The 15,461-nt window shown below is 40.8% G+C and overlaps 1 protein-coding gene across 1 annotated transcript in view; it reads left to right on the top strand.

Annotated features, from left to right (window-relative positions):
• dner (delta/notch-like EGF repeat containing) overlaps window positions 1–12,212 on the top strand; it is a 58,928-nt gene extending 46,716 nt beyond the window's left edge. The window contains exons 5-13 of the mRNA XM_078246436.1: window positions 404–552; window positions 1,471–1,624; window positions 2,328–2,441; window positions 6,282–6,515; window positions 9,974–10,096; window positions 10,304–10,417; window positions 10,758–10,889; window positions 11,004–11,253; window positions 12,082–12,212. Of these exons, the coding sequence (XP_078102562.1) occupies window positions 404–552; window positions 1,471–1,624; window positions 2,328–2,441; window positions 6,282–6,515; window positions 9,974–10,096; window positions 10,304–10,417; window positions 10,758–10,889; window positions 11,004–11,253; window positions 12,082–12,193 (1,382 nt within the window). The 3' untranslated portion in view covers window positions 12,194–12,212. The remainder of the gene's footprint in view (window positions 1–403; window positions 553–1,470; window positions 1,625–2,327; window positions 2,442–6,281; window positions 6,516–9,973; window positions 10,097–10,303; window positions 10,418–10,757; window positions 10,890–11,003; window positions 11,254–12,081) is intronic.
• The last annotated feature ends 3,249 nt before the right edge of the window (window positions 12,213–15,461 follow it).

Raw genomic sequence — 15,461 nt, forward strand, 5'->3', positions numbered from 1 at the left:
CATGAAAGACTCTTTCAATAGTTGTCAAGACTCAAAACCACAAATGTCAACCTCATGTTGAAGCTAGAGGAAAAAGAAGGGGATAACCAAAGTCAATAGGAATTATCCTTTGGGAACCATGAATGTCTGCAAAATTTCACAGCATCTATCCCAGAGTTGTTGAGATAGTGGTGGACTGAACAACAGACCGACATTGCCATTCCTAGAGCCACACCGCTAGCATGGCTAAAAACAAAGCACATTTAAAAAATAATAATATTTATAGTAAAATTATCTCTATACAAGACATGTGGATCAATCACTTTTAATAACGAATATCTGCCTATGCAGTACATATTGTTTTTACAATGAATGAATAAAAACGCAACATGAATAGTTTAAAAGGCCCTGTCTTCTGTGACAGGTGTGTTGCGCGTGGGCGCCCCCACAGCCCCGGAGGTCACCCTGCGTCTCAACTTGACATTGAAAGCCAGCAGCTGTGTGGAGCCGGGGAGCAGCTTCAGTGACCCTCAGTGCTCCGGGAAAGGCAAATGTATCACACAGCCCTCTGAGGTGAGAAATAATGTTTCATTTTATCAAGACACAATTTGAGCTTTAGTGTGAATGAAGCTGGAAAGCTCAGGAGAAAAATACTGCAGTATTATTATATATACTGTAAAAGGAAATAGTACAGAGGCCATGAGTCCTGAAATAGAAATTTGGTATTGGCAACGCATCCAAATTAAAACTGAAGCATCCAGATATTTGCAGTAATTAATATACCGCGTCTTTATTCTTCTTTATTCAGTCATGTTTCTTTGTGTATAAGTAAGGTTTCAGCAATGACCCACCTCACACATAACAATAGTGCTACTGCAAAATAAGCAATAGGAAAGTTTCCATATTATTATAACCAAACATTATCACTGCAGCTGCAGTGCTGTGCCCAGTGATGCAAGCGCCTTTTGATCGTTATTCACAGAAGGATAGCAGAACAAAAAACTTCTCACTGGGTTTCACTTTGCTGAGAACAGTGCAAACAGAGAACCAAAGCCAGAACAGTACAGACAACCCAACGCAACGCCACATATTACAGCAGTGCAACATGATCTATTTTTAATAGTGGGAATATACAGTTTCATTCATTATTTGATAGTGAAAAATGCATGCGGGTCTACGGTCTGGTATAGCGGCACCCTTGAAGACAGAGCAAAACATGCTGCAGGAGAAGTAGAAGGAACCACCTGAGGTCCGTCAGTCCCCTCTTTATCCAAATACTTGATGATTTAACAATAGGGGAGACAGGGAGCTGTAGCAGAGACCAATCTCATTATTTCTGTTACACAAGTTTTTCTTCCTTTCAGCGCTGTCTCCCGTTGTTTCACCTTCAAGGCTCATCGATTTGACACGTGAAATGTGTGTATATGTGTGTGTGTGTGTGTGTGTGTGTGTGTGTGTGTGTGTGTGTGTGTGTGTGTGTGTGTTTTGCAGAGCACTTTCTTCTGTGAGTGTGAAGACGGCTACACTGGAATCTTTTGTGAGGAATTTGATGCCTGCCTTCGCCGACCTTGTCGCAACAATGGCACATGCACCGATGTTAGACAGGGAGGTGAAGGACGCAACTTCACATGCACCTGCCCACCAGGTGTGTGTGTGTGTGTGTGTGTGTGTGTGTGTGTGTGTGTGTGTTAGGCTTCATGAAGAGTTTCCGCCTGACTGTGTGGTTGGTTGGTTTGGTTACAGCTGTGCAGATGTAACCATCTCTCTTTGTTTTACAAAATTTCTGAATAAGAGCACAGGAACAGAGACCATTTTGACCTTGTCAGATTTATTTTAGGACATGGACTTGAAGCCGTGGCCTCTGCTAAGAAGGTAAATGTCGGAGGTGACCACTGATGTCATGTCACTCCCCATTATGGAACTGTGCTAAAAAGCCCTGTGTTAGCAGCTGAAGAGAATAACTAAACCGGAAAAAAAGATGCAGGCAGACTATAGTCAGTCAATGTGGCCAAATTCTGTGGAAATGAATGGCTTATTTACATAATTTTGTATTTCTTTATTAGGATGCCCATTAGCTACTACCATATTTGTTGCTGTACTCTTCCTGGGATTCACAAAAGTCTATCCTATAGACAACATACACAAACTTATATGCAAGTAATGAATCAAAGTTTTCTCATAACTCATAAAACAATCTAACTTTTGAATTATAGTCCCTATGTGCCTGTGTAATGGTAGTTGGCTTTGTTTTGCACTGCATCTGTTGCTTAACTAGATTGCTTTTAGCTGCATTTGATCAAATCTAATGAAATAATTCAAGTAGTTTGATTATAGACTGTGTTTACCAGGTTATGAAGGGGAGCACTGCCAGTTGCTGGTTGACCACTGCCTTTCTCAGCCCTGCAAGAATGGAGCCACATGCTCCAGCAGCCTGGCCGGGCCCAGGTGCTATTGTCCCGAAGGTACGAACCCAATTTAAGGATATTGATATTTAATAGTTGCACACTATATATATTTGCACTCTTTCCTTCTTTGTACTGAAACTGCTGCACAACAATTTCCCTCAGGATAAATAAAGTTCTCTTATCTTATCAATTGCTGCATGTGTCGGTGTGTGGTGCCAGAAATAAATGCTTTGTCCACATCAGGCTTGTGCAAAATTCTGAATTTCAGAATTGGGCTCCATTCAATTGATGAATTGGAATTTGAATTGAATTGACTCCGCCCCACAGGAAGTTGAATTTGAATTTGAATGACAGGAAGTGGAATTAAATTCATGGCAATTTAAAGAAATTCCACACAGTCGCACAACAGAGAGAATGTGTTGACTCTCACATACATTCAGTGTTAGGAAGGTTACTTTGGAAATGTTATTGCTTACTGTTATAACTGTTACCCATTATAAATGTGGTTTGGATTACTTTATTTGGATTACTTTATCAATGCAAAGCAATTTCCTTTTAATTTGATTAGTAACTACTTGAATTACACATTTTACCTCAGTAATACAACTAAATACAATGAATGTAATACATTAAAACATACATTTTGTAATTTAATAACATAATTTCATTACATGTAACTAGTCACTCCTCAACCCTGCATACATAATATAATATAATAATAATAATAATATAATGCATACAATAGATAATGATAAGTCATGTTCTATCATGTTCCACAAAATTACAATTACAATAAATCAAACTAAATGATATGTTCTGTGACTAGAGCTTTTAACATTCATTGCTGGGGGAAAACATTTCCTGTTAATGTAATAAATAAGTTCAAACTAATATCATTTATAGAATATGTAATGCAATCATATCTGACATATATTGTAAAGCTTCATTCTTAAACACTTCACTTAAATGATGTATATGAATTTCTTTGAATTTTTATTGAATTGCAATTCTGCTTTCTTTAATTTAAATTTAAATTTTAATTCTAGCTCCTGTTTTTAAAATCAATTCAAATTCAATTCATTCAGTCATTCTCAAATCAATTCTGAATTGTGCACAAGCCTGGTCCGCATTTAGAATAGAAATTAGTGCACACTGTCATAATAAAAAAAAAATATATATATCAGTAATATGTTTTGAAACAAGAAATCAGTTTGACATTTTTGAAGCAAATTAGACATACACACAAAACAAGCTTCCCTGTCAAATCCCCCTCTGACAGCTTGTGGTGTTTGTGTTTTTTTGTAAAAAGAAAACAGGGAAACATAAAGACAGAAAAAATGTGAATCCTGTGTGCATTTTTCAGCTGTCTGAATCCAGTTATTCTACAGTCTGTGTGTCTGCTGCTGTTTGAACAGTATCTGTGCCACTGACATGCTTAATTTAAACCTTCCTCCTCTATTCTAATTAGTCTTCATAGCCTCAGCGACCTGCATCAGCCTCTTCGGGGAAATCTGTGACCGCAAAACTTCTGCCGAAACAGCATTTTCTTAACAAGAGCGCACTAGTTTGCGATTAACATACACCATGTACTGACAATGGTGTATTCACCCACACACACACCGAGACACACACACACACACACACACACACACACACACACACACACACACACACACACACACACTCTTTTACACACTGACAGAAGAGGAAGTGTCAGTACTCTGACTGCTTCCAGTCAGAACTGGCAGGCGGGGGAGTGAGTGGGCTAGCTAAATATAAACTGTTAACTGCTTTTAATGTTGGCAGGTTTGAATGCCAGCAGCAGGAACGAACAGACACCTCCATGTCAGTGATGTCCCATGTCACAATGTTTGTGCGTTTTTGTGTCTTTCAAGAAATATTTAGACATTGAAGACATTTGGGTGAGCTTTTCCCCCCGACTGCTCTCTGCTGCTGAATGTTAAATGTCCTCCCTGTGCAGTCAGCACAGGAATTTACTACGGTGTTACTGTAAATCAGAGGAACCATGCACACTGTATCACAGCGAGGTGTGTGCATGTACACAGTGGAGTCTCTCTCTGCTCTGCAGTACAATGGCTGCTCTCATGGGGAGGTGAAGACAGAGGAGGAGAAGGGGTGAAGAAAAGAGGGAGGAAGTTATTTTTAGATGAGGAGGATAGTGGCAGAGGCTCACAAGCTAATGAGAGGAGGTGAAGAAGAAACCAGGGGCTTCAACACCCAACCAGTCACACCACAAAGACAAATAAGAGTAAAAGCATGACAGAATCAAAACCACCCTCCTTCAACACAATAATTAAGACCGATTCTGTCAACAGCAACAAATTATTTTCTGATAAGCTGCTTTCACTGTATGTTCTTGTCTCTAACAACGAGAAGGAAGGGATAAAAGAAAGAACATTAGGTGGTGATTTTGGGTGGTAGATGATGACAGATCCAAATCACTTGCTGTCTTTTTCCTCAGTATATTTATCTTTGATCAGTGCAGTATTTATAAGAGGTGGTCTTAGATGGCAGAAGAGTAGGTGCAATTTCATGCCAAAATGGCTGTCACATATCGTACTGCAACACCTGATTTGCATAAACACAACCCCTGCTGTGTCACTGTGCCCACCATGTTGCAAGTACCTTCTGAAGTCTTGAAATGAATGAACTTCAAAAGAGTTTCATCTAGTCTCGCTTTGCCAGACCTTCCTCCACCGCGGCGCTGCGGAGGGTCTGGTTAGTTCACACAGCATTCCAGGTTGGAGATAAACGTGCTCTGGTTTATTGGCATTTCTTTAAACCAATCACAATCGTCTTGGGCGGCGCTAAGCACCGGGAAAAGCTGAATAACCTCGGGAAGGAGAGAGTTTAAAGGTGCTCTAAGCGATGTCACGTGTTTTTTAGGCTATACATTTTTTTTGTCACATACAGCTTAGAGAAGAGTCCCGCACTCTGACCATTACGCAAGCAATAATTTATTTAGAAAAATACAACGTTTCGGTCTCAGACCTTTACCTGATGAAGGTCTGAGACCGAAACGTTGTATTTTTCTAAATAAATTATTGCTTGCGTAATGGTCAGTTTGCGGGACTCTTCTCTAAGCTTTTGATCTTCTACTTTTGATCATATCCTACGCACCTGCCCGACAAAAGAGGTGTGCAAAAAAGCTTTCTTACGTCACATACAGCAAACATCTCCTCACTATCCACTAGCTGCCTGTCCCCTGAACGCACTGTAAAAAAAACGTGGTCTCTGTAGACAGCCCAGGCTCCACAAACGGCAACAAAAACAAACTGCGCCAACCCAAACCACGAAACATAAACAGTGTTCCAGACAATAACTGACAAGAAGGATTTGGGGGTGGGGGTTGGAGGGTTAGTGCGTGGAAGGGAGAGGGAGGGGACGGGATGAGGAGGAGGGAGGGGCGAGCTAGCCTCCGTTTTGTTTGACAATACTTTGAACGTCAACAAGAACTGACATCACCCAACTTCACTTAGAGCACCTTTAAAATGCCAACACAAAGGAAACCCAAGGCAACGGATATCCGGCCTAAATGAGTGAAATCCGGCGGAAATTCCGTCGGCAATGGAGTAATCCCGAAAGTGGAACGTCGAGGATATAAACTAAATTTCATCTGACCTTTGCCTGAACAATTAGCAATAGGCCTGCACATGCACCTCAGCCTGGTGCTCTACTACATGTTGTTTAATGTTTTCTAGCTGATAAAGACATTCAGGTGTAACTAATATCAAGGGTACTGGCAGCATTCCAGAGGTTCTGTTTTCCTTTCAGGCATACGATTACTATTATATTATTTTTGTGTCAGTTTCACATCATTTTATCTCTCTCTGTCCGACCATTTCACACCCTCATCTCTGCCTCTCCCTCTTGCAGGCTACCAGGGTGCTACGTGTGAGCAGAAAGTGGACCCATGTGCCTCCAGCCCCTGTCACAATAACGGGACATGCTACGCCCAGGGCCCTGGCCCCCTGGGGTTTGGCTGCAGCTGCACAGCAGGCTTCACCGGCCCTACATGTGCCCAGCTGGTGGACTTCTGTGCCTTAAACCCCTGCGCCCACGGGGTCTGCCGCAGTGTGGGTAACAGCTACAGGTGTATGTGTGTCCCAGGTGAGCTGCAGTGTCATCTCAGTGACTGGTGCTTTTACTAAGACTTTGAGTGCTGCTGGCTGCTGATGTCATGCTGCTGTCAGCATCAAGAGCCAAATTTAGCCAAAGTCAGTTCGAAGTGGGACAGCTCACCTCGTTTTTAGTTATTTGTTGAACAGTACATAATAAAAAGAGCATGTGTTATAAGAATTTGCTAATTTAAATTAATCTATTAACCCTCGGACCATAACAGCAATTTCCCCCACAATTCTTATATATTATATTTATGTTCATCAAGCAGAAGAAAATTAAATATCTGACCAGACTTTTAGGATGGGAAGATACCTGATCAAGACATCTTTACTTTTTATTCACCACTTGGAGTTTGAACAAAAAATGTCAAAGGTCCCATGGCATGAAAATGTCACTTTATGAGGTTTTTCTAACATTAATATGAGTTCCCCCAGCCTGCCTATGGTCCCCCAGTGGCTAGAAATGGCGATAGGTGTAAACCAAGCCCTGGGTATCCTGCTCTGCCTTTGAGAAAATGAAAGCTCAGATGGGCCGGAATCTAGAATCTTGCTCCTTATGAGGTCATAAGGAGGAAGGTTACCTCCCCTTTCTCTGCTTTGCCCGCCCAGAGAATTTGGCCCACCCATGAGAGAGACATCATGGCTTTCAAACGAGCAAAGTGGCAGTTGTTCAAGACCACACCCCCACCCTCCACCTTGCCCCCCCTCTCTCCTCCTCAATAGCTACAGACACAGAAATGGCACATACTAAGGAAAGCTCATTGTGGGACTGGCTCTAGTGGCTGTAATTCTGCACCAAGGCTGAATTTCGGGAAAGAGACTTCAGATACAGTATTAGGGGACCACTAAGGCATATACTGTATAAAAGCATCCAAAGAGCACCATGTCATGGGACCTTTAATACAAGTCTCTATAAACAGAGCTATTGCCTTGGGATCCCTGAGCACTCGGACCCTTTGGGCCTGAGCTCAATTCAGAAATCCATCCATAGCTTTAAGATACCTTCTGAATCCATTACCACTCTAAATACAGCTTTACAACCAGCACATACAGCTTAGTGATATTTATAAAAACAGTGACTTTTAGCATGGGCTTTGATTCAGAGGAGCAGTAAATATCGTCTGGCTGAATGGTGTTATTTTTAGACGGGACGATTGTGGTGCTCGCTCCGATGCCTCTGTGATGAAATCAATTGAGTGGAATGATGACTTATCATTATCCATCGTCTTGCAATTACCTTGCTTGGATGGTGAGATAGATTACTTTCCCAGTGGGCCATGAACATAATTTGACATTTTGCCCCTACTGCTCTCTGTTTACACCGTCTGTCAGTCATGTATAAGCCAGTCACCATCTGGGTCTCTTACTTGATGCTCCCATTCATTCTCCTGCATCAGCAGCCTATACAGTAGCTTATTTTGTTGTCTATTTTGCAGTATGGCTTAGCTTGAACCAAGATGCTATTGACATATCTTAAAAGTATAGTATCTGGAGGACACAGACAAATTGCTAAACAGCTGTTTTTTACCTATTGATTTGGACTTGGAATGATATGAGCTTTTTTCTAGCTCTTTTTCAAACCTGAGAAACAGTTTCCTAAATATTTGAACTGTAAGAGTTATCGCTTGAGTCGATAAACCGTCCATAAGCCATGTTCTTCATGTTTATTCAAATGCTTTCACTCTTGCTGTTTCCCCGCATGCAGAGCAGTCATCCCTTGCTTTCCAATTATTGAGATCTATTTTTTCTTCCCCACAGCCTTATTTTTTTCTATTATGCATTTCTTTCATATTTTTCTTTTTTCTGCTTCTCCCTTTGTCCTTCCTCGTCTTTATCTTCCTGCTGTTTACCTCACCTCATTCCCCTTTCATCCTCTGTTGTCTAGTTGCCATGGTGAAGCAGTTGCCTTACAAGTGTGTGTGTGTGTGTGTGTGTGTGTGTGTGTGTGTGTGTGTGTGTGTGTGTGTGTGTGTGTGTGTGTGTGTGTGTGTGTGTGTGTGTGTGTGTGTGTGTGTGTGTGTGTGTGTGTGTGTGTGCGCAGCTCCCAATCAATTGTCTGAGTCTGTGACTATGCTGTTTGAGCAGATGCTGCCATACAATCAAATGTCTCCACTCAGACGACCCTGTCTAATGGGATTGGTGAAATTGGTGATTTGCAATTAGCATTGCATACATTACAGTAAAAACACACACACACACACACACACACACACACACACACACACAGGTCAATTTTGTTGACCTTTTCTCCACCTCATCAGAATGCCAGCTGGTATGATTGTGTGTGCATGCTGCGTATGAAAGTTTGTATTTCTGTGTGTGTGTGTGTGTGTGTGTGTGTGTGTGTGTGTGTGTGTGTGTGTGTGTGCCTGCATGCATGTGTTCACATGAATACAGTAGTTCTGTGCTTATCTGCCGTGTTTAAATCTGTGATTTTGGGTGTATGTTGTGAAAATGCCTGCTGGCTGTTTGAAAGAAGGCTGCTGGTGAGCTGATATGTAGAAGGATCCCTCCTCCAGTTTTCTGTAATCCAGCTCATATGACAGGCTGCCATCCCACCAGCCAGCCTACAGATAGCAGACAGAATCTTGGAAAGGCACTTGACATTTCACTGGCATTTCAAAGAGAGGACCCTAGAGGATCTGACTGGGCTCTTCATTAATTCCCCCTCTCTCCTTTCCCAAACACATGTTAGCTAAGGTCCAGGTAGGGTTTGTTGAAACTTTGACAGCACTGGGACCCAATTGAAAAATGTAGTCAAAGTGGGAGCGGAGCTTATGAAAACAGATTGCTAAATTAGTTGTGTAAGGACTCAAGGGACATTGGTCTTCTGGTGATTTTTGTTCTCAAGTGGTAGATGGTGAAGCATTTCTATTCTAGTTATGTTGTATTAAGTTGTATATATAACTAGCCCACAAACTGTAGCAGTGCATGTCAAACAGATATAATCTGCACATTACACTTAGCTTCTAAATATTATCGGAGAAATAGAAGAGCAATTAATTGTCTGTTACTTATACAGTGACCATGTTTTCAGATGTTGCAGGCTTATTCTACCTCAGTACGCAGCTGCCATCCCATGGAAAACACAGTGCACTGCATGTCATTTGACCTTATGCCCAATGCCATTGAAATGTTGGCAAAATACTGGACTGACAATATATTAAGACTGGATATATTGGACAATTAATAATTGTTTAATTGATTGACATCTGTAGTTAACCAGTGTTGTTTTTGTATCTAGGCAGATCCAAAGATGTGTCAGTATATGTAAATGACTTACACTAACTGCTGATCACAGCTAAAGAGCATGCCTTTTCAGCAAAACACTCTCCTAGATAAATAAAGGTTAAAACATCATCTGGGTGCAGCAGCAAAATGACATGATTAAATATTTAATGACTCTAACATTAATATATGCTGTATATATTTGTGTGTCCCATTAAGGTTACCATGGCTTGTACTGTGAAGAGGAGTACAATGAGTGTCTGTCTGCCCCCTGCCAGAACTATGCCACCTGTAGGGATCTCATCAATGCCTATGAGTGTGTCTGCACACCACAGTTTGAAGGTATGTACAGTATGTGTGAGCATATGGGTGAGTATGTGATTATTTTTAGATGCAGGCACACACCTGTAAGTTAGCTTTACTTCTACATAGACGTTAGGGTTTCATAGGACATGTTCTCTGTGTGTGTGTGTGTGTGTGTGTGTGTGTGTGTGTGTGTGTGTGTGTGTGTGTGTGTGTGTGTGTGTGTGTGTGTGTGTGTGTGTGCAGGCAGACACTGTGAAATATACAAGGATCCATGTCTGAAGATGCACTGCCAGAATGGAGGCCACTGTGAGAGTGCAGGACTCAATGTTTCCTGTGCCTGCCCACCTGGATACCTGGGTGAGCACTGAACTGAACAGTGGTAGACTAACTCCCTATTAGTATGATTTACAGTTAAGGCTGAATACCAGGATATGGTAAATGATGCGTTTAATAGACTGCATTAAAAACGACTGCATTCAAGCTTAATATAGAATAAGATGAGTCTCCCCTCTCATACAGTTTCTTATTGTGATAATATTTGGTCAAATAATAGTGACACATTACAGTTCTGCATTTTGCTATTAGTGTTCCTGTGTTGGAAAACAACTGCATCAGGAGTCAGAATACTGGGAGCCTCAGTTTCTGCTCTTGGCTTTATTGCTCTTGTTATTGAACGCAACCTTACCTGTTCGCTTAGGGGAGAAGTGTGAGGTCGACATTAACGAGTGCGAGAGCAACCCTTGTCACCATGGAGGAACCTGCATTGACCAGTCAAATGGCTTCACCTGTCACTGTCCACCTGGGTGGGTGGGCCCCAGCTGTGAGATCCGTAAGTCAGCCTGTCAGAAACTGTCTGGTTCAGCTATTAATTGAAAATCTGACATGAGGAAAGCTACATGTGTGTGTGTGTGTGTGTGTGTGTGTGTGTGTGTGTGTGTCTCAGACCTGCAGTGGAAGCCAGCACAACACACTGAGGACACCCTGACCAACATGCCACGCCACTCCCTCTATATAATCATCGGAGCGCTGTGTGTGGCGTTCGTTCTCATGCTCATCATCCTCATCGTGGGCATCTGCCGCATCAGCCGCATTGAGTACCAGGGCTCGTCGCGCCATGCCTACCAGGAGTTCTACAACTGCCGCAGCATTGACAGCGAGTTTAGCAATGCCATCGCCTCCATCCGCCATGCCAGGTCAGTGACAAGATTTGAATATATTAATTAGTTGACAACAAAGTCTTTCAGGAAGAGTGTTACGGAAGTGTTGTGAGGTTAATGTCACTCAATTGATTTATGTAAGTATTGGTACTTTTACTTACTTTTGCATTTTTTAAAGGGGATTTCTATCTCAACTCAAGGTCCACTTACTCCATTTTTCTGGAGCTGAAAACTCCAAAACAAACAGTTGCTGTTTCCATGGTCAAGGATAAACTGTCAAGCTCAAGTCAGTTTACGAGTCATGGGAAGTACTACTTACCTTCTGAAAACAGTTCTGTTGCTCTGAAGGAGTTTCCTTTTTTCATAACGTCTGAGAAAATAACCCCTATTAACATTGTTATGGTTATCGGATAATGTCATCATGGGTTATTATCTCAGCTTTAGCCGGTAGACCTTAAAATTCTAATGGACAGTCTGATTTACAACCTCTGGATGTTGAGTTTAAAACAGGGACATTAAACAGGCAGGGAGCGTCTCACAAAAAGACGCTATTGAGTTGCATTGTGGAAAGTGTAGGATCCAGTCGTTTTAAGCTAAAAGCTAGGATATCTCAGACTCAGACGCTGCATACATTTTAACCATTCTTGTTTTTATTTTATTATTCTATTTTTTGTGATTCCCCTTAACTTTATAGAAGTCCAACACTAAATCACTGAAGTGCCCTTTTAATAAAAGTTACTGTTTACTCATACTATTTGTTACCGTATCACTAACTCAGTACCAACAAAGTAAGGGGCTACATTACAAAACTGTATTTGATGATGCAATATTGATGCACTGTTTGTGTTTATGCTTTCTCATTAGATTTGGCAAGAAGGCCAGGCCTGCCATGTACGATGCCACTCCCATCGCCTATGAAGACTACAGTCCTGACGACAAGCCTTTGGTTACCCTCATCAAGACGAAGGATTTGTAAAACACAACCATCCCCAACTCATCACAAGCTGTACACTGATGTACACATGTGCATACACCCACTCACCCCCCTCCCCCCCACACACACACACACACACACAAACATATACAGAAACTCAGTATAAATCTTGAAGTATTTCTTAAGAAAAAAAATAACAGCAAAAGAAAATTGAATGTAAATTGGAGAAAGAAAATCCAACACTCTGTAGTTTAAAAAAAAACTAATCTGGATTTTGATACATCTATTTTCCTGTCGAAGTCCACGATAAGGCTTTATTGTAGCATAAGAGCGTACTTTGCATTACTTAAGTTATTGATGATGAGTGACACTACCAGTAACCCCTGCTGTACAAGAGTGATGACTTTAGTCTGCACCAGACTGTCTGTCTGTCGGTAGGGCCAGAAACCCACAAGCCTAAATTTCTTAAGTATAAACTCAGCAGACAGTGCTGACGGCAGTCCTTACAGGTGTGGTAGAAATAGTTGCACTCCTCTAGGTGCATACACTGTATCTTTTTCTATATCTAAAAAAACAATCTGCAGTAGGTTGCCTTACCTTGTGCATGGTTAGATTAGATGTTCTCTCTGCATTATTTTAAAATCCTTTGTACTTGGTTGTTGTTTTCTTTCATTGCAGTTGTATTTCTCTCTGTCAAGATTGTGCCAAATATTTTTGTTGTTATTGTAATTTGTGGTTAGTAGATCTAATACACACATGTATAAAATACTAGTCACACAAATCTTCTTTTTAACAATACATATTGTCCTGTTCTTTACATGCAAGTGTCTCAATGGTGTATGAATAGTAAAGAAAGTGGGTTTACTGGAGTACTGTGTGACCCTACCATCCTACTGTATGTATTTCAGTGATATTTAGGATAATGGGCAGGTATATTTCTCAATGCACAGAAAAATAGTTGGTTTTACTAAGTGTACCTGTTTATGCCAGTGTACAAATTAACCTCTAGTATTGACAGTGTTGAATAGTTTCTGGGTGAGAGTGTCTTTGCTAGCTTTAGGGAGGAGAGGGAAGAGGAGATTGAGAGGGACAATATCTACTCCAGAATACATGTGCTTCTGTGTCCTGCCAATGGAAAACTCTCTGTCTGTGCAGCTGTGTTGTTCCTCCTAAGGTCAAGCAATGTTTTACCAATAGGCTCAGCTAATCTTACTTTTTTTCTCTCATTTTAAACACAGCGACCACATGATTACCTAGTATCTATGTTGAGTAATATAAACAATAAAGATTCAAGTGAACATAACCTTAAGTACTCGCATGGTGTCTCATGTGAAGTATGTTGTTGAATGAGTGGTGGCAATTGCTTTTTTTATGGTTTTGTGGTTATGTAGAATTAACACCAATCAATCACATCTGCAAACAAGATATTCTTGTCAAGGTCAACAAACCATTTAATGCTCCAATGACAGTTGTTTTTTGCACTGCATGGATCATATTTGGGGCAGGATATACCAAAACGATTAGTATTTAGCTTAGTTCGACAACATCATACTAGTGAAAACACAAACATCAATTTAAACAGATAAATGAGAATACAATACCAGGAAATTTAAGTCATTATTTATTTATTAAGTGGTACTGTTAAATATACTATAAGTATGATGGGGAAACATTTACAGTATTTGCATGAATGAGTAGTTTGCCGTAAAGGATTATTCCAGTAATTTTTTAGGCCTTTATTTGACCGGACAGCTTAGACTTGAATGGGGAGAGAGAGGGGGAATGACATGCAGAAAAGGGCCGCAGGTAGGAGTTGAACCTACAACCGCTGTGGCGAGGACCGAGACTCTGTACATGGCACGCTCTACCAGGTGAGCTACCCAGGCGCCCCTATTCCAGTTAATTTTATCTTGGTGTATTCACCATAAATGTGGCAGTTGCGTATGTTGTGGCTCTATGGGTTATGTTACCTTTGCACTCGCCACCTCTGTTGTACAGATTCGGGGAAATGAAGACTCGTGCAAAACAATGTATATTATGGCAAGCTGCGCGAGCCCCATACAGCATTCCTAATAAACACAACTTTTACATGAATCATTTAAATCGCTTGTCTCAGAGTTTGTCTGAAAGAAAACACAGAAAGAAGACATCTGACACAGCCAGTGAAAATTTAGCAAACAAATAGCGCCACATTAATGGGAAATACGCCAGGTTAGAATAAAGTGGAATTTCTCTTTAACTCCGATATTATTACATGACACAATAGCATGCTGCAATCGGTTTTGGGCTGGAATTATTAAATTGCTTTGAAGGCATGGATCGTGATTTTTTTACAAACAAAAACCAGAAAAGGAATTCTCTACAGCGTCTGTCTTTCTGCAATGTCCCAAGGCCATACTCACCAGACTGAACTGTCAGCCCATGTAAACATCTCTAAATACAGACTGAGACTGTGGAGTCATGTCCAGTGTTGGGCAAGTTACTTCCAAAATGTAATACATTATTGATTACTACTTACTGTCATTTGAGAGTAATTAGTTATATTACATTATTACGGTCTCTGAATTGTAATGCTTTACACTACTTTTGCGTTACTTTTGAGTTACTTTCACCAAAATAAAAGTGGAAGTATGACTTGGCAGGTAGCTTGTGAATTTCACCAAGGGATCAACAAAGTCTCATCTTTATCCACATAACATAATTTATTCATATTATTTTGTATTGTTAATCTGAATCTGCAAAGTAACTTAAGCTATAACATAAATAGTTAAGTAAATCATACAATAGCCTACTTGACTGAATTGTGGTGGAGTAGAAGTAGCCTAATAAGTAGGAGAAAATGAAAATACTCAGTTAAAACCTTACAATTGAATCGAAGTAGCCTACGGAAGGCTATAGTTACTTTCCACCGCTGATCAAATGTAATGATATTACGTGTAGCAAGACTAAACATTAATTCCCGACATGTTGTTAACCTACAGTATAGTTACTTTCCACCGCTGATAAAATGTAATGATATTACGTGTAGCAAGACTAAACATTAATTCCCGAGATGTTGTTATCTGTCAGTTGCTCGGTCACATTGCTGTCGGCACTGATAGGACACAGATGTCCCTATAGCCAACCGTCTCTGGTTCTGGCCACGGGAACAGTGACGAGACAGCTCGCTTCAACGTAGCGTAAAAAACTCCTGAAAATAATGTCCATGTCGCAAATGTATCCGTCTCTGCAGTCATTTCAACCACCGAATCCAGCAACAGGAAATAACACTCGCAGACTTTTTTTTCTGTGCCGAAATGTTTCGCGGTGT

This window comes from Sander vitreus, chromosome 3 (assembly GCF_031162955.1).
Source record: "Sander vitreus isolate 19-12246 chromosome 3, sanVit1, whole genome shotgun sequence".
Lineage (NCBI taxonomy): Eukaryota > Metazoa > Chordata > Actinopteri > Perciformes > Percidae > Sander > Sander vitreus.